Source organism: Falco rusticolus, chromosome 13 (genome assembly GCF_015220075.1).
Source record: "Falco rusticolus isolate bFalRus1 chromosome 13, bFalRus1.pri, whole genome shotgun sequence".
Taxonomy (NCBI): domain Eukaryota; kingdom Metazoa; phylum Chordata; class Aves; order Falconiformes; family Falconidae; genus Falco; species Falco rusticolus.
Genome location: NC_051199.1, coordinates 22,008,016 through 22,032,481, shown reverse-complemented (window position 1 = coordinate 22,032,481; position 24,466 = coordinate 22,008,016). Strand labels below are relative to the sequence as shown.

The 24,466-nt window shown below is 46.0% G+C and overlaps 1 protein-coding gene across 2 annotated transcripts in view; it reads left to right on the top strand.

Moving 5' to 3' along the window:
• Window positions 1-23,543, top strand: part of KCNMB2 (potassium calcium-activated channel subfamily M regulatory beta subunit 2) — a 103,342-nt gene extending 79,799 nt beyond the window's left edge. The window contains exons 2-5 of one of the 2 annotated variants that reach the window (XM_037407499.1): window positions 5,675-5,785; window positions 12,287-12,457; window positions 14,904-15,099; window positions 21,469-23,543. In XM_037407499.1, coding sequence (XP_037263396.1) covers window positions 5,675-5,785; window positions 12,287-12,457; window positions 14,904-15,099; window positions 21,469-21,753 — 763 coding nt within the window. In that variant the 3' untranslated portion in view covers window positions 21,754-23,543. The remainder of the gene's footprint in view (window positions 1-5,674; window positions 5,786-12,286; window positions 12,458-14,903; window positions 15,100-21,468) is intronic. The other variant, XM_037407500.1, reaches the window with a different exon arrangement.
• Window positions 23,544-24,466: the final 923 nt, after the last annotated feature.

Below are 24,466 nucleotides of genomic sequence, written 5' to 3'. Positions count from 1 at the left end.
AAATTCAAGGTCATCTGCCAGTTGGATTAGTCAGTTAGTACAGCCAGAGCTCCTGAGATGCTTCAACGAGAACAGTTATTTATGTCACCCTGTCCTGCACTGTGCCCATTAGCTTGCAGCACAGCAAAGGCCAGTCACGAGGCAGAAATACACCATTTGATATTGCTGTTGCTGCTTCACAATTTAGTGTTGCTGCTGCCAGAGCGTTAAATGTTCCCTAAGTGGTAACTGTCTTCTACTAATGCAGATGCATTTATTTTATGAGTTAGCTTATTGCTGTTCTTAGTCCATGCTTGCTGTTCCATTATGGCCGCAGACAAGTAGGATTAGGGCGAGCAGATACTGTGATGGAGACCTGCAGAGAAAATAGGTATCTTCATGATACAAGAAGCACCGCCCTCTGAATTGTGTCAGAACAGAGGAACTGCCAGATAGGTCTTCACCTGGTTTCTGGTTTGCACCTTCAGTGCTAGTGGGTGAGACCTTCCTTGGTAGATGTGTGCTGGGGCTTTCATGTCACACCACAGCCACGGCCACAGTCGGTCTCACTCAGGTACCCCCGGCAGATGCCTGCTCAGTGTTTACCACCCAGCTGGGTCTCTCACACTCTCCCTGGTGCAGCTCTGCTTCCATCCACCCCTTCATGTTGCCACGGACCATACTTGGGAGTCAGGAATTTCAGGCACCAGTTTTAGTCCTGGGTCCAGACGGGACCCTCTTAATATACTAGCTACATCCGCCACTCTGCCTGGGAAACTGTTCCACTCACTAAGGCACCTGAATGACAGGCTACCTGACTTTGCATCAGAAATCCAACAGGCCTTTTGATTTATTCTCCCATCCTTCATCACACAATACTTCTCCCTGTTTTCTGGCTCAGCAAATCCATAGGAAAACATACTATCACCAGGCATAGGTGTGGGCAAGACCTATTGGGACATAAATCTAACTGTCTGTACTCAGTAAATTCACTTCAGAGCCAATCACCATCCCCCCCCACAGGTTGCCTTTGATGCCTGGTCTTTGCCTCTTCCTTTTCGCATGGGTGATGGGGGGTGGAACCACCCCAAACAAAGTGTCTCCAACCATGACCAAGACCAAAGATCTCCATCACTCGGCAGCGGCTGCCCTGTCTGTGCAGGAGCTGGCACTGACGCAGTCTTGTAGTACAGGGAGAGGCTGGCATGTGGATGAGCAGGAAAACTTCAGGGCTCACAGGGAAGTGCCTTGGGGTTCAAATGAATCCTCTGGCTGGGAAATATTGGGATGAAGCACCAAGAGCACTTGGCAGCATGGACAATGCAGGACATGGGTGTATCCAGACAAAGCTTAAGAGGTCAGTGATTGTATCTTTAGGTGAATGTTTAGCTTTTGTTTGCTTTTGATGACTCAGGGTGTCTTTTATGAGGCAAAATTAATGCAAGTGCTTATCTTTTTACAGTGGCCACATTGCCCAGGAAATGAAATGCCATAAGAGGAGCAAAGCTCATTAGTTTGGTCCCATAAATGGTTCTCCAAGGTCTCAGAAATGCTATTATTAACATAAACATTGACAGAGGCAATTACAAATAAACATCCATATAAAACCCAACTTTCCATCTAAAAAAGTGGTCTGCAATATTCCTCTTTGGCTGTTCATAGATGTGGTGACCTAGAGGTAAGGGACATTTCATACCAACCATGACCTAAACTGCAGCCTGAGGAAGCAAAGCAGCCAGCCCAGGGTGAAAGTGAGGACAACAGAGCATATAATGTGGTTCCCAAGGTACCAGCTAAGGGATTTTGAGATTCACCCTCAGAATAACTTTTTTTTTTTTTTTGGAGCAATTTGAAGCAAATGGTGTCCCAGCATGTTTTCTTCACCTTGCAGTCCTCTCTCAGGTGGTTGCTGTTGGGTGGATGTGTTGATGCTCCTTAGGATGGGGCAGAGTGTTTCTAATCTTGTAAGAACTATCTCAAGTCTTCATCTTGCAATGGCTGAAGAAGTGGAAAGCTTGTCAGGTTTTCCAGTGAGTTCTATAAAATTCACCAGAAGACAATTTTCAAGAGGAGGATGACAGCAGGGACAGATGGGAGGAGTAGGGCAGCCCTGGACATCCCCACTGGGTGAACATCATGGGCCCTTAGAGCTGCTTCTTGGCCAGTGCAGAGCAGTGAGGTGACCTGGGCACAGTCGTACATGTGTCCATAGGAGATTGTACACTTATTTACGCTGTGTTTTTCTCTTAAATGCTGTGCATTTATTCAGGATAGACTCAAACATAAAAAAAACCCCTGAGGCATGTTTTATAAAAACCAAAGCTTGGCCTCCTTGCCTGTCTCTGTAGCAACCTCACCGAGAGACAACTGTGTTGATGCCACACTGGGTAAATAACGAAGGAGACAGCAACGTTCAGGCAAAGTCAAGCAGAAAGTCCAGTGTCCATTCCAGCATCCTGACTCTAGCAAAAGTCACACCAAGTACAGCAGTGTGCTGGTAACCTGCCCTATAGGAATATCCCCTGCAGCCTCCTGACAGTCAAAAACCAGTCTGAAGCACCTCTTCTAAATGTTTGTAACAGGTATTGTCATGACTGTAGGTGCTCCGTCTGTTCAAGCAATAGCACAATCCACTTTTACTCTAGATGCTAAGCTGACATCCTGCAGTAATGAGTTTCACAGGCTGATTACTTGTTGCGTGATAAAAATAAGTTGCCAGCAGCTGACTCAGAGAGGCAATGGGCAAAAAATTAGTGCTACTTGTTTTCTCAGAAAAGAGAGAGGAGACAGGGAAGGAACAGGGTTCACGGTTGTGCTTTGGGATTAATTTAAGGGAGGAGAAAGGCGTGGAAGTTGGCTAACTGACCTGGTGGGGCAGGACACCATTGTGTAAGTTACAACCGTTCTAGGTTACAGGTTCTCCAAAGGTCTTCAAAGGAGGGTCTTGGGGAGTTTGCATTTTTACTATCACAAAAGCTCTTACCTTACAGCTAACCCCTGCCTAAAGGAGCCAAGAAATTCAGTTGCTTACATTTGACCTCTGGAACAGCTGCTGTGATGTCATTGGTGTCACGATTTTACACAAAATTAGGCATGCAATTGTGTGTTAAATAGTGATGGTTAGCTTGGATTGCCCAACTAATGAAGCAGACAGCATTAATGCTATCACATATGGACTGCTGCAGGGCACTGGCACTGTAAAGGAGTCTGAAATCACTCTGACTTTGGCGGGAAGAGAGACAGCCCTTCTCCTCCTCTGGCATCCCCTGGGTGGGACAGACCCTTCTCACCCACCTCTCACCCTGGCAGTGCTCCTGCAATTTGCTCTGGAGCTTGCAAATCTGCCTCCCTGCCTAGGCAGTCCAGCCCAGGTGTCCCCGTAGACTCAGACAGGTGGCAGGAGCTGCTGATCACCTCTAATGTGTGCCCGAGTTTTGCTTAATTAAGAACAGACTCTCTAATAGCACTCACCACCATCTCCTGGTGGCTCCAGGACCACTCGGGCTGTGGCAGCGCAGCCAGCCAGGCTTTCCTGTCATGCAGCTCACACATGACACCCTAAAGGGTGCAGTGGTAAACATGTAATTTTATTTTCCAGCATTAAGGGACTCAGCCTGGGACAGGTCTCCCTCCAATATCCGATGTGGTCTCCAGGCCCTGGGATATTTGCTCTGAGCCGTCCCCATTGCTCGATGCAGAAACACCAGCTCGTTTGGTGCAGGCTTGGCAGTCACTGTTGTGCTCTCTGTGGCAGTGTGAGTGCAATCTTACATACCAGAGGGAGGATTAGACTCAAGGTCCTGCAACCCAAATTTCTGGCCAACATCGCTACAAAAACACTTCTTAGTCGGTGGCTATATTGATTAGATTCTGGCAGATGCTATTTCACCCTTTAAACTATATTTATTTCAGGGAGGAAGTGCCTCGTCTTGTTTATTCTCCAATACTTAACTACAGTGCTTGTAAGAAAAGCAAAGTCTTTTTTGGCTCTCAGAGCTGCAGTGATGACCACAGAGTCAGGGAAAGGGCTGGGGGAGATTCCCCTCCTTCTTTCTGTTTCCCTTCTTGTATGATTTGCTGCACATGAATGCAGCACAAAAGCTTCATCAGATACTGCCATCTCTTACTTCAAGCGAGGTCCCTGCCTGCAAGTCCCAGGGCCAAGCCAGCATCCCTGAGCATGGCAGCAGTATGCCAGCAGGGAGGGGGTGATGGGGTCACCCATTTGGCCACTTTGCCCAGCCAACAGCCCAAAGGGGATGTGAGTTTGGCCTGGATCTGCATGACAGACCCCGTGGTGGGGCTCTGGGCTGACTCCAGATGGACATCCCAGTCCCTTGGCACACATCAACCTGTCCACATACAGATGGATTTTGGCCCCTGTCCACATTGGTCTTCCCCTGCAGCCATCTCTACGGGATTTAAGCATTCTCCCAGGTTCACCACTATGCAAATACTGAAATTAGCCCTTTGCATGATTATGTGCAAATATAAAAAAAGTGACAGACTTTTTCTGACAAGGAGCACTGAGGAATTCATGTGCCTTCTCCACTGACAGCATCAGCAGTCAGGTTTATTTTTGAATGAACTAAAGGATGGCCCCCAGTCAATGAAAAACTTCAGCATTAAACTATTCAATATCTGTAATATTTCTTCTTTTTCTTAAGCTTTGGTCTGAATGCAGTAAAAGCACAATGTGCTGTGCCAGGGAATAACGCAAAACACAGCCCTCACCAGGCAGCTCTCAGAGATCGAGATTTTAACGGAGTCTCACTATACTACAAGGACCAGATTAGGAGGAGCTACAAGGGGACCTGTAGCCCCACCAGCAAGTCCAATATAGCCTGTGCTTCCAGCCTGGCAATGAAGTTGCCATCTGGAAAGATAGTTGTTCACATGCAGTTGATCTGGCGTAACCAAACTCTGCTAGGAATGACGTAGATACAGTGAGTGTGCCTTGAACCAGGACAAGAGAGCAGCAACGCTTCCCGAGAGCCTTTCAACTCTGTATTTCTGATTCTATGAGATCTAATTAAAGTACAGGGTCAAATTCAGTCCTTAAAATGTAATCCCTCAGACTTTCCCCCTCTTCAGAAGACCCTGAGAGAAGGCAACAGGTCTCATACCCTGCTGTGAAACAAAGAAGCCCCTGGGCAGGATTCTAACTGGTCTGGCCAAATGGCCTTGGGACAGCCACTTATCTGTGGGAAAAGAAATCTTTTCCACATCAGTTACATTTCCACAAAATGCTGCATTTATGTCTCATAGCTGTGCCTCATCCAGACAGCTCCTGGGGAGCCTCACCTTACTGAGAGCTGCAGTACAACCAAAAAACTGTAATGAACTTATGTGCTTAAACAACAGTCACTTTGTCCCCCAGAAACACTGCCATAAGAACATTGGATGTAGCTACTGCCTTTCCTTAAACTACTGATAATTTCTTGTCCATGCAGTGTGGAGCATAGCTAAGCCTGTACAGTACCCAGGATCACATTTTACCAGTGGGGCTAATAAGATTTATCCTTCATTCCCACACTTTGGTCTGTCATCCCCATTATTTCACATCTCACCTTGAGTTAACAAACGGTCCATCTTCAGAGCACACTGGCACGGCCACAGGGGATTTGGTACACTGGATATAACGTGGTCTGCCACATTGGATGGGCAGTGACAAAAATTATCCCTCTTCCCCCAGGTCCTTCCATCGTCCCACTGCAGCAAGCAAAGCCAACACTGGGCAATCCTCTAAAATGTTTATTTGGACCAGTGGCCGAAGTTCTACATCTTACAGACATGATGAGAAAAGGTAAACGGCATCTATGCTGATTGTCTCTTACAGGTTTGAATCTTTAGGAGTGTGGCCTGTAGCTTCTCTTCAGTGGTGGCACTTAGAGAAGTAGGAGGGATGCAAAGGGTGTCTGACCCTTCCTCCAACCCTGCCAGCTACTGCTCCATGACAGCAGGACCAGCTGATGAGTGCCAGGGTTAATGTGCCAAGCCAAAACAGAGCAGAGGGACAATGCCAGAGCCATGGCCAAAGTTTTCCTTGTTCCCAGGACATCAGCAGCACACTGTGACCATCTCTGAGGTCAGCACACACATCGCACACTGAAGAGCACACTAATCTCCAGCCTCAGGTTTGCAGCTCCAGCCCCCATGAAGCCTTCATGCCGGTTGCAAGTGTCCTGCTTCCAGCTGTTGGCCCACACTGCTCCTGCACCCTGCTCAAAACACACACACATACCGTGCCTCCTGTCCCTCAGCCAGATCACTGCCCTACATAACTTTTACACATCTGGATGATGCATGCAGCTGTCAGAGATGTTTTCTGTTTATATGCACACGTGTGTGAGGATGCGCATGTGTGCAATACATCGCACAATAGCTGGGAGACAGCAAGTGGCATGAAAGTGAGCTGGTAGCCACCAACCCACTTAAGTGGTGTTGCTGGAGGGAATAAGCAGAAGGAGACAGAGGAATGAATGAGTTAGTGGATCTCCCAGGGGAGCAGGGAATTACACAGAAGAGAAGGATGGGAAAGAGAAAATTTGAGTCCACAGGCAAAGGCAGCACTCGGGGAAGAAAAAAGTTAAATGTCACTGATGAAAGAACAATTTGCAGTAATGCTCAGACTTATCCTTCCAAAACCTCTCTCCTTTGTAGTGACATTTGTTGGACAGCTTGCCTTGTCGCAACCAGACACATTTCCCTTTCTTTTCTATCCCCCTTCCCTCCCTTGCCTCCTCTCCTTCAGTTCCTCTTGCAGTCACTACTAAATGTAATCACAAAAAATCAGACTGGCGAAACAAAACCAGAGGTCAATGTAGCTACAGTGCCAATTAGCAAAACATACTCTTCAGTTATTCTAATGAGACATTACTGCTGACATCTGCTTGGAAAAATGCACTCGTGAGTTCAGGCAGCAGAGCTGCCCTCAGGACGCCGAGTTTCTTTGGAGAATTTGCCCATTTGCTGAACTTTTCTGCAAGGGCTGCATAGGTGTTTGGCTTTTTTTGATAATGCAATCCCAAACAGGCATTTTGAAGCCACACAGGCCAGCTTGGCAGCAGGTTCCCATGGACTCTCAGTTGGAGCCAGTTATCTAAACGCCTCATGTACTTCTGCAAGTTTCCTTTTTAATTGAATTTTCCCCAGGCTAATGTTCTTCTGTGTTAATACACTGTCATGGACAGGATGGGGATGGTCCAAGGTTAGACACTTGGAGGAGACACCTGCCCACACGTTGGGCTGGCTGGAAGCCACATGCTCCTGATTAGCATGGCCTTCAAGTCACACCTGCCTTTCAGCGAGACTTGCTAACGCGGGCTGAGCGCTGTGGCTGTGCTGAGCAGGGCTCGTCGGTGCCTGAGCAGCTTCAACCCCAGGCAGAGCTCGCCCCTGCCTGCCTGCAGAAACAGGGAGGTGGGGAGCAGCATCTCAATACCTACACGCCAGCCCTGCTAATTTCAGGTGCCTTTTCAAGCCTTCTGGTGGTTTTATTTTGTGGGTGGTTCTGTACAGAAGGAATTGTTCATGCCCTCTGAGTGATTCATAACAAGCAGGGGGGAAAAGGAGGAAGAGAAAATGGAAATAGGAGAGTGCTGACCACAGCCTCAGGACTGCAGAAAAGAGGTGTGAACACAGAGCAAGTGTTGGTAGCGGAAGAAACTCATCTGCCAGTGTCTGGCAGTGATTTTAACATGTGTAAGGTCACCAGCAGCATCACTATATCAAACAGGCAGTGCATTTTAGAGCAATTGCTTCCCCTACATGACCCCTTCCTAGGAATTTTTGTTCTTTAAACTTCAGAGAGGAAAACTGTCACGGAGCAGCAAACTTGTCACCTAACACATGCTGCAACCACAGGTTTTTGAGGCATTGTACCGTAATAATAACCTGTGCAGCAATGGGTCACTTGCTGTGGAGGAATCACCTCATACTGGGTGGAATATACATCTCTGGCATCTCCTTTTGCAGGGCCAAGCCCAAAACGTATATATTTCATTGCTGATCCAGATGTCCACTGTTCCCTAACTGCCACTTTTTATGCTTCGGAAAAACCTAGTCAAGCCCTCATTCCTTCGCAGCTGTCAGTTAGGCTTTCCACAACTGTAAGCTTGGAAAACCAAAGCACTGGTTTGGTTTGGTTCAGTGTGGTGGGGGACAGGGAAGGAACTGAGTGAATGAAATCAGTTCATATCAATAGGAATCCTTCTACAACCATCACTGAGACTTTTGTGAGAGCTCCAGAGAGATGTCCTGTTTCCATAGCTCTAATAACAAAAAGTGATGTGGCTAAATATACCCCATAAAGAAAAATGTAATGAAATTGGCTTCTGAGCAGGAAAGTTCCTGAGCACTGTAAATTCTGCGGGTAAGATACAGGAGGGTTTTTTTGACCCTTGCGTTCAAGGATTTCTGATATCAGTAAACACCTCAACGTGAGGTAATTTGAGTGACATCTGTGTAACAACTGTGATACCAGAGAAATGAATGTGAATTCAAAGTCACTCTGAATGACTCAGGCAGGCAGGCATCCTCATCTGACAAGCCCCATGACCACGCAGTGCCAGAGCCGGTAACAGCTCCCTCAGCACCACACCGTGGTTCATTTGCAAGGGAAGGAAACTGAGGGTAGGTAATTTGTGTTTGGGGGTTTTTTTGTTTGTTTTGTTTTATTGGGTTGTTTGGGGTTTTTAAGTAATTGCAGGTGCCTGGCTACTTTAGCTTTCCAGTGAGGAAACTGACCCCCTTTGCAGAGCTCTTAGATCTACCCATTTTGGAGTGAAAGAAGAACTGTTGTACTGGGACAGAAGGAGCATTAATTTAGTCACTCCTGGTCTACGTGGCAGTGCCCAGTTGCAAACGCTTTGCATACAGGACCATTCCTAATACATGCCAATAAATTAATCATATCCCTAGCGCTGCAGTCTTGTGCCAGCAGAGCACACAGCAAAGTTGGTACGCATCGTCCTTCACATAAGCAAGTACTGAAATGCCAAGTACCTCATGGTGGCAAACAAAGGTCCTGGGTGCAGCCAATATGGGCAACCCTACAGAAGACGCAGAACTTCTTTATTAAGGCTGGTGAGCTCAGACTGGCATTGTAACTCTCCCTGGCTGTCTCGTGTTCAGGCTAACACAACCTGGGTTGCCTAATTTCATCACACGGGTCCTCCCTAAGTCTTCCTCTGGAGATCACGTAAAAAGCTGCTGACCACATTGCAGAGGGATCCCTGCACTGCTGCTGGGCAGGCAGATACGGAGAGGGAAATCTCTGCTCTGTTCCCTGCAGGCACGGTCATGGCTGAGATTCCCTCTCTGGCAGCTGAGTCCGGGTAGAGCAGCCAGCCCATATCCTCTGAGCAATTTGGCAAAAGAAGCATGGAGATTTAGCAGGGGAGAACCTCAGTTTGGAAACGACCAAGGGAGCAAAGACCTTTTATCCTTGCGGGCTTCCTTTCTAATAAATGTCTTTGCACAGGGCAGAGAGATCCCATCTTCTGACAGCTGGGACTTCTTTAAAAACAGACAGACCCCCTCAGTGTCATATCTGGGGAGCTGTCACAGGTAGTCACAAGTATTAGACGGAGTCGCCTAGATGAGCAGTGTCTGGAACGCAGTGATCTGTACTTAAACACACCGCAACAGTCAGCTAATTGTGGCTGTGCAGCCCTGGGATCCAAAACCAGCCAGCTAAGCACGACACTCTTCCAGTTCACCGAGCAGAAAGAGGTCCCTGGGCTGTGCCAAAAGTTCACACGTACACAAAATGACACACACCCGCCAAGAGCAGCGCACACGCGTGTGCAGGCACCGCTGCCAGCCCAGCTAGGGAGATGCTGAGGTTGCTCTGTTAGTGGCAAAATGTTCTGCACAATGGGTCACGTCCCCCACAACCAGGTTCTCGGGGGCACAAATGTGAAGCCTGGGAATAGCAGGTGTTCCCAGCATCATACAGAGAAAATTGGTGCCTCCCTGGTACAGGCACGAGCAGGAGGAGGAGGAGGAACGGTTACTCAATGTGTTCCCTGGGCTGCGCCGGGGCCGGTGCCTCACGTGCTGGCACGTGCCAAGCCACCACATGCCTTGGCGTGTCTGTTACCAGGCTGGCTCCTGGCAGGGATTCAGGAGAAAAAAAAAGCCCTCGGCATGGTGCACCAGGCTACCAGTTTTTCTGTTTGGGGCTTTGAATAACAAATATTTGCAGAAGAGCAACCTAGCCGGTGCTCCGAGCACAACCCCGGAGACAGGGCGTTATTTACTGCGGCAGGTGAGCACAGGACACGCGCCCGGCAGGTGGTCACCATGCACTGTCCCCTTGGCCAGTCACCCACCAGGTAGATCATCTCTACAACATACCCTTCAGTCCATCCTTTTTTTTTTTTTACCTCTCATTGCATGTTTCTCAGCTCAAGGCCACGTGGGAAGCACTTGTAACCATTCCCAATTAGCTATTTGTTTTTAAACTGTCCATTTGTATCCCTTTTATGTCCTAGCTGCTCTGATGACATTAGTGAGCAATTGCACTGTGTCTGTTTTATGTCTACGCGCTGACATAAGTTATGCTGTGTGATCGGTTAATGTGCTGGAACTGCATGACAATCTCTGCCTTCCTGCCTGCTTCCATTTGGGAGCAATGCAGATCCTAATAGCAGCTCTCAGAGTTAAACACACTTTGATAAATAATAATAGAAAAGTAACATTAGATTATTACTCTACATTACTTCTTTGAAGGCAATTGCATCTGCCAGTTCACGATATATTTTTTCTCCCCAACACTGGAGAAAATTTTGACAGGCTGAATTACCATTTCATTTCCAACTAGGAAAACATTGACAAGCTGTAAAGGATGGTTTTGAAGAGAAACCATGGACATCTAAAGATGTAAATACAGTTGGATGAAGAAGCCTCAAGGGGTCTTAGGAATGGGAGACTATTGACTGCAGTACCATCTAAGCAAGGCTGTTGTTATAAAACCCCACACCATATGTGCTTTTCCTGACTATGAGTCATCATCGAAACACAAATTCAATTCCAGTTTCAGGGAGTTTATGATTAAACCTATTTTCTCATTTCTACTGTGTTTACGTCTGACTTTACTTCTGTCAATTCTATTTCTCTGTCCCTGTTAGCGAATGTAAGTTACATGTCTGGTGTGACACCGTGCTTTTTTCCAAGGTTGAGTGAAACTTGGTGGTTTCAGCTTAAATGAGTGGTGGGTTTGCTAGAGCCCAAAGTGATTTTTATGTTACTCACCTGCCATTTTGCAGACAGGAGAAGAGGAACTTCTTCCACGTGTACTACTATGTCCATGTTATGGTGGTGCCAGGGCTCAGAGGCGTGCGGTTCACATGCTTCGGGTGCTGCCTGGATGATTCAAAAGAACCGTAACAGAAAACACAGGAGATTTTGACCAGCCTCAGGTCTGTAAGTACATTTTAAACCCACAAAGTTTGAGTGTGTTTGAAATGTACTCAAATATTTCCTTCTTCACCATTGTGTCCTCGTGACCCACTGAATCATCAAAGGCTCGGAGATGAAAGAAGGACTTATGGTTAGAAAATGCAAAGGACTCTTTGCTGAAGGGGGAACGGCTTGTTGTATTTTTTATTTTTTTTTTTTAATCCCAGAACAAATAGCTCCGGTGGATAATTTTCTGCAAGGGTTTTCACTGTAATGACTAACTGGGCTTCCAGAAAGCTATTTTATAAATAAAGTAAATAAGCTCCCAATCAAAAACCCTACAGAAATCAATTGCAAAATCCCCATAGTGTTTTGTGAGCTTTGAATCACACTCAGGGTGGAAAATTACCCAAGCCACTAGTCTGTAGGGGATCAGAGAGGGACGTGGCCCTTTCAGATAATTTTAGTGCCAACTTTCTTCAGGCTATTTTCTGCCTACGGTGACATAAGACTTGTTACCACATGCAGCTGAAGAAAGACACCCCATATACCTAAACATCTTCTAGTGGCCTCAGGTGGCATTGACAGGTCACATTCACCTATGGTATAACTCAGCTGAACCAATGAAGCTGTACCAAAGGAGGAGTTACTGAGCTGGCACACATGTCTAATCTTTATATTTGCTATAAGGGGTTTTTACCTTTTCGGAAATGGTCGTAATTTATTTTGGAGATGAATAAGTTTCCACCAGGTCAGAGTGAATCCGATGAAAAAGGACACCCGAGGACCCTTAAGCCTTTCTCTCCCATGAGATGGGTATGGAGGTGGAACTACCCACCTTGTAGAGGCTTCATTGATTAAATATGAACTTCACATAAGAATGTATTATTTTCAACCTCAGAAATATTTACCAAAAAATCAGGGATCACGATCTACTGGACAAAAGGAAAACAGTCACAGCCCTAAAAGCCGGAGAAGACCGGGCCATACTCCTCGGGCTGGCCATGATGGTGTGTTCTATCATGATGTACTTTCTCCTGGGAATCACCCTGCTGCGGTCTTACATGCAAAGGTAATTTCACGATGGTTACCCTGTCTCACACTCTCTGCTCCAGATGACTTCACTTGGCTTATGCATTTGGCTTTTTTTACTAAAGTTTTATAAGTTTTCCTTTGGACACCATAGGCCTGATTCTGCACTTCCCATATAAACTAGGCATCACTACAGCGAAAGCAAGCTGAGTAATACCAGCATAGGCAAGGGAAGAATTGTCCCTGTTTGACAAAATATTGACCCATAGGCTTTAGACTTGCCAGAGTTTAGCACCAGTATGATATCCATATCATCTGGTCGGCAGTCTGCTGAACCCCATAAGCCTCCCAGGGGCTGTTGTTGCGAAGCCCAAACTCAGGAGAAAACAGCAAAAATATTTAGCGGCTTCAGAAACAACGCACTTTCAAATGAAGAATGGAGAATTAATTTGGAAAACAAATCAAGCTGCTTTGTAGCATGTCGTTTTCCATGTAGGTTATTACTTTCATTTTAACAAGTGAAATCCTCCTGAAATGTATTAATTTGCTGAAAGGGAAAGATCATCTTTCATCATTTCTACACTGCACTTAATTTTTCTGAGGCTTTCTCTGGCTTCCTTCTCTGCCACGGAGCAGAAAGTTTGGCCTGTGATTCATTAGCAGCATTTGAAATCAGTTTTCAAGCACCAGCCCTATTTAAAATCCTGCCCCAACTGTAATAAGACTGTCAGCAATGCTTTTTCTGCCCTGATCAGTGGAGTTAGGATAATGAAAAATGTGTAACTGGGGATCAAAACATTAGTCTGTCATGTCCAAAATCACCCCTGAGGCAGTGGCCAATACCTGGCACATTTTGGCTGATCCACCTCAGGCTTCTTCTTTAGGCATGTACAGTAAGTGCCTGGAATTAACTGGTACGAACGTCCTCAATTATATTGGTGCACCTGCAGGACAGTATTTCTTCTTGACCCTGCAATGATAAGGAAAATTTAGCGATGCCTGAGGCTGAACTGTACTGATTTGCAGCATCTTATTTGTGCAATAAAGGTATTTGTCCCTTTTTAAATCCAGGCAGAGTTTAGATTTTGAAAACAGAGATCAAGACCTTTTAAGTATCCACCAGCATTTGCTTTTCCAAGTTTCTCTCCCAGACCTTTCAGCAATATCAGGGTCAATTGCAGAGGCTGCTAAGGTCAAAACTGCTCATGTGGAAAGAGATGATTTATATTACAAACTATGTGAAAAATTGCCAGAAGATATCAAAGCACCTATGAAGTATCAAATATTCCACCTTCACAAGTCTGCTGTAGGTAGGTGTTACTTTATTGCCCCGTGCATGAATAAAACGGCAATGAGAAAGGTGAAAGTGAGAAGACGACAACCAAGGAGTCTTTGCTGTCACTTCTCTTTGCACAGCCAGATCTCCTCAGGGGTTATTCCCCTTTACAGACAGCAACACCCCTCCAACAAAATACTGCCTGGCAGGGGGAAAAAAAAAAAATTAAAAATCCTTTCACTTAATTTCCCCCCAGAAATCATAGCATAATTTGTTATAAATGTAAAACAGAATATGCAAGCAGAATCACTGCCAAAGTAAAATAGCTAGAGAATTAGTCAGAAATTTTTGATATCACTTACCACGTAAAGCCTTTTGTACATTTGGCAGGGAGCAAAGCAGCCCCTCAGCCTGTTCATGGTGAGGGGTAGGTGTGAGCTGAGGGGGACTAAAGGGGAGCCCTAGGGTGAAACCTTCCCCCAGCACCCAAAGGGCTTTTCACAGAGCCCTCAGGGTGCCCTTCTCACTGCTCCCTAAGGAAAATACAGCCGTAGGTTTTAAAATACATGCAAGAAATCCAAGTGAACATTGCCAGTGCACACCCAGGCTCCATCATTCCACTTTTAGCCTCTCGTGAATTGGAAATAAGCCTCCAGAATGATGACAAGCACCGACTTCACTTACAGAAAGCCGAGCGAGCTGCCCCTAGAAACAGCCTTTCCATGGGCAGAGCTGCATGCGGTACCACTTGTGTGTTACTGTGTCTTCATGCATATGAGTATATGCACTCTGGTAATTCAAACTCATCGTCCCACCTTCCACTTTAAATTGAACTGGTCCAAGTCTTGGTCCACAGTGTCCCGTCATGCAGCACTGCATGCGCTGTGCTCTCCCAGGGCAGGCTGCTCAGTTTGCTTCTCTGATACCTCTGCCAATTCCCTTTGGTTTCAAAAATACCTTCTCCAGAGCTATATTTCATTTATATATAAGACATAAGTGAATCAGGCACTTTTGTGCCCAAAGCACAAACTTTGGATACTACAGAGTAATACACTGTCTGCAACGTGAGAAAGTCCAGCCCTCATTTAAAGCCCTGCAACACGTACCATCTCCTACAAGATGCACCCATGTATATGGAAAGCCTGAGCTGTGTTTAGTGCTTACTGCCCATTCTAGCCATGCTCTAACATCTCTTTTATTTCCCTCTCAGTGTCTGGACAGAGGAGGCTCAGTGCTCGCTTCTCAATGCATCCATCACAGAAACCTTCAATTGCTCATTTAGCTGCGGCCCAGACTGCTGGAAAATCTCGCAGTACCCCTGCCTCCAGGTGTACGTTAATCTCACCTCTTCTGGCCAGAAGCTTTTGCTTTACCACACCGAGGAAACAATGAAAATTAATTCTGAGGTAGGAGCACAAAATAAAATTTCTTCCTAAATGGGTTTCTGGAGGGCTGCTGATCTTGTTATACCCATTTCTCACTTTAAAACAATATATAAGGCTTCCACCTCCTGCTTCGCTGGTAAAAACAGGAGCTCGGAGAGCAGAAATCAGTGCACAAGCTGAGCTCCTATCTCTAGCTGGGGCAGTTTTCCACCTCCATCCCATGCAGGGACCGCAGCTGGTCCCACATGGGGTGATGTCCCCCGGGGGCTAGACCCTCCCCTCATCCTTTGGAAGTGCTTTACAGGCGCAGGCTAGCGCTGAGCACTTGTCACATTGATACTCTTGCGGAGCTGCGGACAACCCACTACCCACCCAGGTACAACTGCATGATAGCAAACACCCCTAGTGATGTGCACCGAGCATCTGCGGCAGTGAGAACAGAAACGGTTTTATTACTGCGGGGCCAGGCAGGACAACGGAGAGAGACCAGGGCTCCGTGTCTAACAGCAGTCATGTCTCCATCTCAATCTCTGGTGACAAACTCTGTGCCCTGAGCATCTCTGCTGAAGTCAGCTGTGCTGCTGGGTTCAAGGCACAGCACTTACCCCTGTTTATGGTGCAAAGATGCTGAAAGTTTACTGAGCAGGGACTGTCAAGATAAAAGCAGAAGCAGAAAAATAGAAGGCCTGGCTTTGGGGCATGTATAAGCTAAGGGGCCAGCCCATCTTTCTTGCACAAATTCCCTGATTCTAGACGTTGAACCAAAAAAAATTATTTTTAACAAATCTGCAGAAGAATTCCTCTCTGCTTCAGCAAGTACAAAATTCAGCGTAACTCCATCCAGGTGGGATGGAGACAGCTCCTGTCTGGAGGCTATAACAAACGCAGTGGATGCACAGAAGGCTCTCCTCGCCAGCCCGCAGCCACAGCTGTGCAGCTGACGCAGTGCTGTACATCACACCCAAGCAAGCAACCGCCTCTTCGCAGGTGGCTTTTTGCTCCCTCCACGTAACAAGGCAGGGTCGGACTGAGAAACATCCCTCTCCCCACCTTCCTTCCTTCGTATCTACAGTGCCTGGGTACCCAAGTCCACAAGCTGCAGTGAGCCGGGTGCAGCTCAGTCATTAAACTTACAAGTGCCAGATTTGCATTAACTGCTTTGTTATCCAAGGTCACTGAACCCCAAACTACGGGCACTTGGCAAAGCACAGCCCGTAACAGCACAGCCTCAGTTCAGGCTGCTGACAACGTAACCTATTGTGGTTCTATTTATGGCAGCAGTTCAGTAGACCAAATTACTTCTGCATATTAAGATGAAGCGATATTAAAATTAGTCAAAGAACAGCGTGGTTGCACTGGGCCAGTTATTCTGCTGGATAATTAGCTCCTGTAGCTGAGAGACAAAGTGCTCTGGATCTGAAGTGTGAAATGGAGAAAAGTATCCCCACCTTCCCCTCTGGCTCATCAACCCCACCCTCCCCTCATCGTCACTGCAGAGGGGACACTCGCTGTTCGTGAAGCCTGTGACAGGACAGACCCCACTTTCTGCTGGGGCAGAAGCAAAATCCAGTGACGCTCACGCCGCAATTTGATTAAAAGAGGTCAGATTGATTTCTGCATTCCACTGGTTTCAAACAAATCAACAGATTCACCATAGATCTCCACATTTTGTCACTGATGATTTTTGCCTGCTGAAATGGACTTTGAAATTTTCCCAGATGCCGCCTCCTCTTAATTTAATGTAGGCACAGTTAATACTTCTCCAGCCCAAGGTTGTTTTACAGGTTAAACTCTGCTCTCAGGAGGATTCCTAGGTTTTCCTAACATGCTGCTGTCTATGTGACCTGAATCCAAATGCAGTTTTGAATGGAAGTTTGCAGCATCTATAAAATACCAGGCTTCTTGTGCCTGGCTGGGATCTGCAGAGACTCCAAGCTCCGATCAGCACAACCCACCTCAGCTCCCTGGACAGGTGCTCCCTCTCCCCCAGCTGGAGAGTGGCCCTGCGCAGCAGGACAAGCAGCCCTGGGCATGGCTTGTTTTGTGATGCTCCAGCTGGGTACTAGCTCTCTCTCTATCCACCTACTCAGGTCTGCATTTCCTATCTTCCTCCTTGCCAAATAAACAAACAAAAAATAATGCATCATCCGTGGCTCACTGAGCCCTGACATTACTGGGGACGTTGCAGAGCACGGTGCTTACCCTCTGAGGCCAGCACCAGTGACCTTCAAAACGTCAGCATCCCCCCGCCAACCTCTCTGCCTCGCTGAGCACCGCCGCACATGCAGAGCAGCATCTGGAGCCCGTCTCTCTCCTCTCGCCGCCAGCTAGCGTGGATGGAGAAAAATGCACATGGATTTTAAATAATCATTAATCTAGGAGACTTGCTGTCTAACCTAGCTGTCGGCCCACGAGGTGCAGTAAGGAGTAGGTGCAATTTATATTGAGATCTACAGCGTGCTGCCGGCAGTCTCCGGTGGGAATCAGTGGGAAGTAAGCAGATTCCAGTCGAGCTGCTCAAGTCTTTCCCAGGAAAGCGCATGAGATTTTTCACGGCTTTTTGTTGCTCCCGCTGTGTGTACTTCATCTCTAGCCTTTAGGACAAGCCCAGCCCCTTGCCAATACTACAACCATAGCAGCTTAGCCAGCTACGCTTCCCTTCCTCAGCTGTCAGAGGCTGCAACAGCCTCTGCCAGAGGTAAATCAGCCAATGTCCCCTTGTGCCTGCACCACGGAGCCAGGCTGTCACCCTGAGCAAGGGCTGCGGTAGTTAAAGCAATTCTAGAGGCCCCATTTTGATCTCCTACTGTATCATTTTGATTCTTTTCCTGTCATTGGAGCTACTGCTGTTTTACACCCATGCTCTGTAAGTGAGATAACAAGCAGGATTTAATCACCAGAATCACTGTTACAGCCAGTTACAACAGCCTGAGACTCAGAAATGATGGGGGTTCTCATGGTTTCCTGCCGAAGGTTCAGGTATTTATAGCCCAGGGAGGAGTTTGCCTGGTGCAGGGGGAAGCAACAATGTACAGCTGCCATTCCCAGCAGACCCACGTCTGGACTGGGACTGGAGAATTCAGTCTGGAATCAGTATCAGGCCAACACAGACACAAAGCTCCCCTTTCAGCCCTTGGTTCAAACCCATTGCACTTTCCAAAAGAGATGTAAATTGATGCCCTGACCACTTTCTCACAAAGATTGCCACAGCACGTCTTGTCAAAGTTTCCAGGCTCAGCATGGACACAATCCCCAGCTGCAGACTTCTGATGGGAGTCATGTAACCCCCTGAATTGGGGGCTTTACTGACAACAGCATTTTCATTGTAATGCCATTGATTTAGATGAAACTGTGCCCAGCTTGCTTGGAAATGTGCAATCTCCATCTTTGGAGCTATTCATAACTCAGCAGGACCAGTCCCTGAGCAGCTCTGCGCTGCGCAGGACATTGGACTGGGCAAGCCCAGAGGTGGGCAGCTCATACAGTCTGCCTATCCAATCCTTTAAATTAGGAAAGTAGAGCTGGAAACTCAGTAACAAGTTCTCTTTGTAAATGTCTAGTATGTCCTTCTTGTGACCAGATTGCAAGTAACACAAGCACTTTTCCCACATTGTATCACAGAATCCTCACTTGAGGTAGAGAGCCAGATATTGTTTACCTTCAGATTTTCAGATTTCTAAGTGTTTGACAATGCAGAGGTGTAATAAGATGGCACAGAGTTAGTAGTCTACGTTCACAGTTACAGCATAAGAATCGTGGATACAAAATTCCCTGCCATGCACTGGAGAAAACTAAATGAAAATCAAACCAAAGAAAACATCAAAATATCCCGTTTTCCACGTCCACCTACCCATTCACCGATGACCTATGCAACAGGGCAGACACCAGCATGGCAGAGCCAGCCCTGTGCTATCCCTGGGGAAGCTGAGGCATGGAAGGAGAGGCCAGGAGCACCCCACAACCACAACTTAATGCACAGAGGGAGTCCTTGTGCTGAGGACCTCCTCAAAGCTGAGGCCGAGATGCCTCCAGGAGCTCAAGGGAACCTGAGCAGGGCAGATAGAACATGGAGTAAAGGGCACCCACGTCCTGGCAATCGCATGGGAGACAATACCCTGAAGAGAGACAGTTTCAGCACAAGGAGCCTGGCAGAGAGGCAAAGTAAACCAACCTCCCTTGCACAGCTGCATCTCACAGCTTCACGCTTCCAGACCCTCACGTCATGGGCAACCCAGCCAGCCCGACTTGGATGGTGGCTCTGTGCCATCAGGGGTAGGTGGGAACAGCTTAAGTTCTGCTTCAGCACCAGGTCTCCTTTGAAAATGCTTGGGAAATACTCGGACTTGCAGAAAGTCAGACCTGTCCCTGCTGCACCCTTGGGACATTTCCACAGACTTTGAATCCAGGAATCTGTCAGTATTTGGTGTTTTACATGTCTGCTGTTTTCTGTCAAGGGGGAAGGGCTGGACTTGACAAGAGGGGCCAACTCCTCATTTAATCTCCTACCTCAATATACTTCATGGAATTTCAAGAAACAAAAATGTACAGCACAATGTTGCAATAAAAAAAAAATAATCTGAGCTGGAAATACTGCTGTTACAACAGTGATAGCACATAATTTAGTAAAATAAAATGAGGTACGCTTCACTGAGAAATCTCCCCTGCTTATTAGATTATTATTTATTAAAGAGTTTTAGGCACTGGAAGAGAGCGTGTGGCTTTGGACATTTAAGACAAAGCTGGGCAGAGTACAAGAGAATAACCTGGAGGGAGCAGACCTGCACCAGCAGGAAGATGGATGAGATATTACTGCTTTGATATTTTCCATCTCTAATTTCTAGAGCTCTATGAAATATTCATAATGGCAGTACTGCCATGCTCTACCCTTAATGCTCCAGTCTGCTAACACCAGACAATCTTTCTGCCATGCTTGAAATCATATTCTGTGCTAATAAACTTGCCAATGAATCAATCAAATACTGTTAGGAGGTTAATCTTTTGATCATTATTAGGACTAGAGATTTGTTGCAGTACATTATAAAGAAGTCACAGCACCGTCATGAAAAAGAATGGAGGGACGTTTATAAAATATATACATTAAAACAATAGTAATCAAAAGCCACGGGTCACATTATTTTAATCAAAACACCTTTTTTCCTTTGCAAAACTTGCTTTATGTCATTGAATTATCTGGTGCTCACCCAGGACACACAGGCCCAGCAGCACAGGCAGGGGGCATGGCACGACCCACCACCACCCCGTAACAGTGAGGGAGCCGCGACCTGCCAGCTCCCCCCATGCACATTCAATGAGAAGTTAAGCAACGGATTTCCACCCATCCTGAAGCAGTTAATCAAAATCCTATGCAGGTGTAGAAAACCTTCAGGTGTGGAGGGGCAGATGTGTCTAGAAGAGGGGAGGGGTGAGGGGCCCTGGGCTGCTCCCATCAGTCTCCTCCCAGACCAGCAGCAGCAACCACCAGTTCAGATGTTTCTGCTCTAGGTCAAAACTCAGCTGTGGCCTCAGTCCTGGCGTGTCTGCCCATCACCTCCCCAGTCCACGTCAGCTCTTTGCAGGGAATGGTCAGCACAGCCCAGGGCTACTGTCCTACAAGTCCCATAGAATATCTTCAATGCATGGAGTCCATAACCTAGTTTTTAATTAGCCTGCCTTCAGCATTCTTTGGGAATGCCAGGTTGAAACTATGTTAGCTAGAGCTACCCCCATATCTTCTTTTCTTTGTGACTGAGACTGCAATTCAAGCAGCATCTTCAGAGAGAAGGAACTGTTGGACTTCACACTGGTGTTGAGAAAAACAATACAAAGAACCACCCTGGTATCCAGGCTGATCTTCAGCTCGAGGCTTCTCAGTGGGAAAACTGTGTTTTCTCCTACACTATCTATTTGTCCCTAATCAAGGCATTACCCCCATGGGAAAATTTGTATAAAGGTCTCTCATCAGCCTTCGCCTCTGCCCAGCATGTTCACTTTGATCCCACCCAACTGAGATCTAAACCACCAGATTTGTATTTACAGAGTCAATTACCCATCTAACTGCAAGCATATGCATGCCACTTAAGATGAAGAGGTACTTCATCAGTTCCATTTTTGCATGTGTAAATTAGCAGTAATAATATATTCACCTATCTCACAAGGCTGCTCTGCAGATTAAAGCATTAATGTTTGTACAGCTCTTGGAGGTTCTCCAATGGGAAATTCTGTAGATGTGCAAAATATTGAGTTTTGTCTGCAATATATTTATTATTAACTTAATAGTATTCCACTCACTATGAAAAGCATAATCATCTTGAGATTTTCCTGCTTGCCACCTGAAAACAGACATTGTATCTGGCTTGGAGATGCATTTTTATCCCCCTAATTTCTTCCCAGTGCTCGTACATACCAAAGTGCGGCAAGAATTACGAGGAATCCATGTCATTCGTGAACGTCGTGATGGAAAACTTTAGAAAATACCAACGCTTCTCCTGCTTCTACGACCCCGAAGGCGTTCAGAAGAATGTGATATTAACCAAACTGTACAGCTCCAACGTGCTGTTTCACTCCCTCTTCTGGCCCACCTGCATGATGATCGGCGGGGTCGCTATCGTCGCGATGGTAAAGCTGACTCAGTACCTTTCCCTCCTCTGCGAGAGGATCCAAAGGATCAACAGATAAAAAAAGAAAACTACCCTGATATTTAATTACAGCGAAAATACTGTTTTCTCATTCTTCACCAAAGAACCTTAAGTTTGTAATGTGCAAGTCTGTTATAAGTTCCTTACTATATTCTTATAAGTAGAGCAATAATGCAAAAGCTGTTCTATATGCAAACATGTTATTATTATGCAGACCACTGAAAAAAAAAATACTGTTTTGTGTTGACCGTCTATATGATCTTGTTTTAAGCTGAGACTAGTACTTCTTTCTTTTGTATGGCCAAAATAGGGCTCAGTGTGACCATTTGCTAAGCTTAGTCAATTAACATTTTCAGCATAAAGGATTCTGGGGAAAATTCACCACCGGACAAAGGGCAGCCAAGCACTCGCTCAATGCTGAGGTCTTGTGTCTGGCTCAGTCCATTCAATGGATTTGTGGCTTTGGTTTTTTATTGTTGGCTGCAGAGGAAAAAAAAAAAAATCATTGACAGTGGTTTTTTTACAGTAAGATAGCACAAACAGGACATATTTTGAGGCCGGGATAAACATACGGTATTTTCAGCCTCAGTAGGACTTGGTGATGCTTTGTGTTTGTTTCCCCAGTTCAGAAGCAAATTGTACCCTATGGTGTTTAAGGTCTTTTGGAAAACTTTGGACTTATTTTATTTAGAGGTATAATTTCTTTCTGTCTTATCAACATCATCTTTGTCACTTGCAGAAGCTGCAGCCCAAAAAAACCAAACATCACCTTGTTCCATTTTCTATTCTAGTCTGAGCCCTATTGATGGAGGTGGGACCAGAGCTCCTTATGTAAAGGTTTATTACTCATTTGTTGTGTATTTGCTACCATATCACTGTAAAGAAAAAAAAAATAACACAATCAGCTATTTTTTCATTTTTTACTTCCAACTATTTTAGATTTTTTTACTTGATATATATACAGATATATATATATAAAGAAAAAGCTATATTATCTCTAGTTGTGTATTGGAACTTGATTATGGGGGTTTTTTTCTTTGTTTTTACCCACTGGAAAGTGAACGGTATAACATGTTTATAACCTTCATCCCTGGGTAATATTATAACATGGAGGAGCAGCACTGCAGGATCTTATCCAATATTCATGATGTTGTTTCAGTCAAAGGTCTCTGTTGCTGTGACATCGGAACTGGCAAAAATCTCATCCAATTCTATGGCTCTATTAACTGAATTGTTGGCTAATCATCATAATACATCTGGAAATCCCTCCTGACCTTAACTCAGTGCTGGCTGACTTGTATTATGATTTAAAAGGCCCAGGTGCAATGATTTATTGTAAAAACTGAGATTCTGACTAAAATGGTTGTCCTATCTGTCAAATATTTACCACAGGGATCTTGCCAGTATAATTTCATGCACACTATAGTCACAATTCCTGCATAATTTATTTTTATTCCCCTATAGAAAGCACTCCCTTTCTTATGTTTTAAAGACACCTGTCTCAGTCTCTCGCTTTGCAGCCAGCCTGAAGGACAAATGCAAGGCAGCTCCTGTGAACGCACTGTCCAACAGCTCAAACAAACCCTTTACAGGCCTATTCAATCCAAGAAACTAAGTTTTTCTCCCCTCAAAAAGACTGCAAAGCAAGTATTCTGGCTAGTTCATCTATATATAAGTACCTTTCCACAATGTAGCATTAAAAATTTCAGGATGTTACAAAACTTTACAAGTCATGCAACTGTAATGTGAGCTGTTAAAAAAAAAAAAAAACAAAAAACATTCTCAGCAGTGAAAATGAACCTGCAATCTTGTAATCAGTAGTATAATTTTCCTTAGGTAAATAAACTCCTGGAGGGTGAGGGTATAATGAGGGCTCCAAAAATATGTAATAAAAATATTAAATTAAATCTTCCAGATTTCAATATCTTCTGCCTTCAGATCTGGCTTGGTTTATCAGACTTTTTTTTTTTTGTAGCTTCTATTACCAAGAAATGAGGAGTGCTGATGCAACAGGGGGTTTATTGGGGTTTATTTGAGAAAATAATGTGGGTTTTATCAGTCTGTGGGATTCACAGAAAACATTGTCAGTGGATCTGGGTGCCCTTGACATCAGTAGGACTGGAGTCACAAAGCCCTGAGCAGCCTGGCAGCAGCCTTTACTCAACCACCCATCTGCCAGCGGAAAGCGCGACTCTGCCCCGGTACCAGCACAGGTGGGGGATGGCAATGGGGTGATGGGGACAGGGGACCCCAGCCCCGCTGCCGTAGTACCCCACCACCCTGCTGTGTGGGCACCAGGCTGCCCGCGGTCTCGGCAGTACCACTGCACTTCATTGCCCACCATGCAAGGGGTGAGGGGCTGCAAACGCTCATCCTTGTTACAAAACCATATTCTGCAGGTCCTGCCAAGACGGGAGGTGTCTAGGTGAGCCCCCCCAGCCACGAAGGCGTCGCAACCCATTTCCAGCTAGCCCAGGTGGCTCCCAGGGTGCAGCCTCACCCTCTATAAAGCTGATTCTCCCTCAGAGAGGTCTGTGTTCGGCGTTGCCACCCTCCATCATCCCCCATCCCTCTCCCCACCCTCAGCTCCGACCCCGAGGCCAAAGGATGGACCACGCCACAGACCAGAAGCCCTGCACAGCCCCTCCAGCAAAGAGTAAAAAAGTGAAAAAATGGCTTTTTCACGCCATCTTCGACACAGATGTTGACCATTTGCATGACAATTTACATTGCCTGTGATAAAGCCGCTCTTT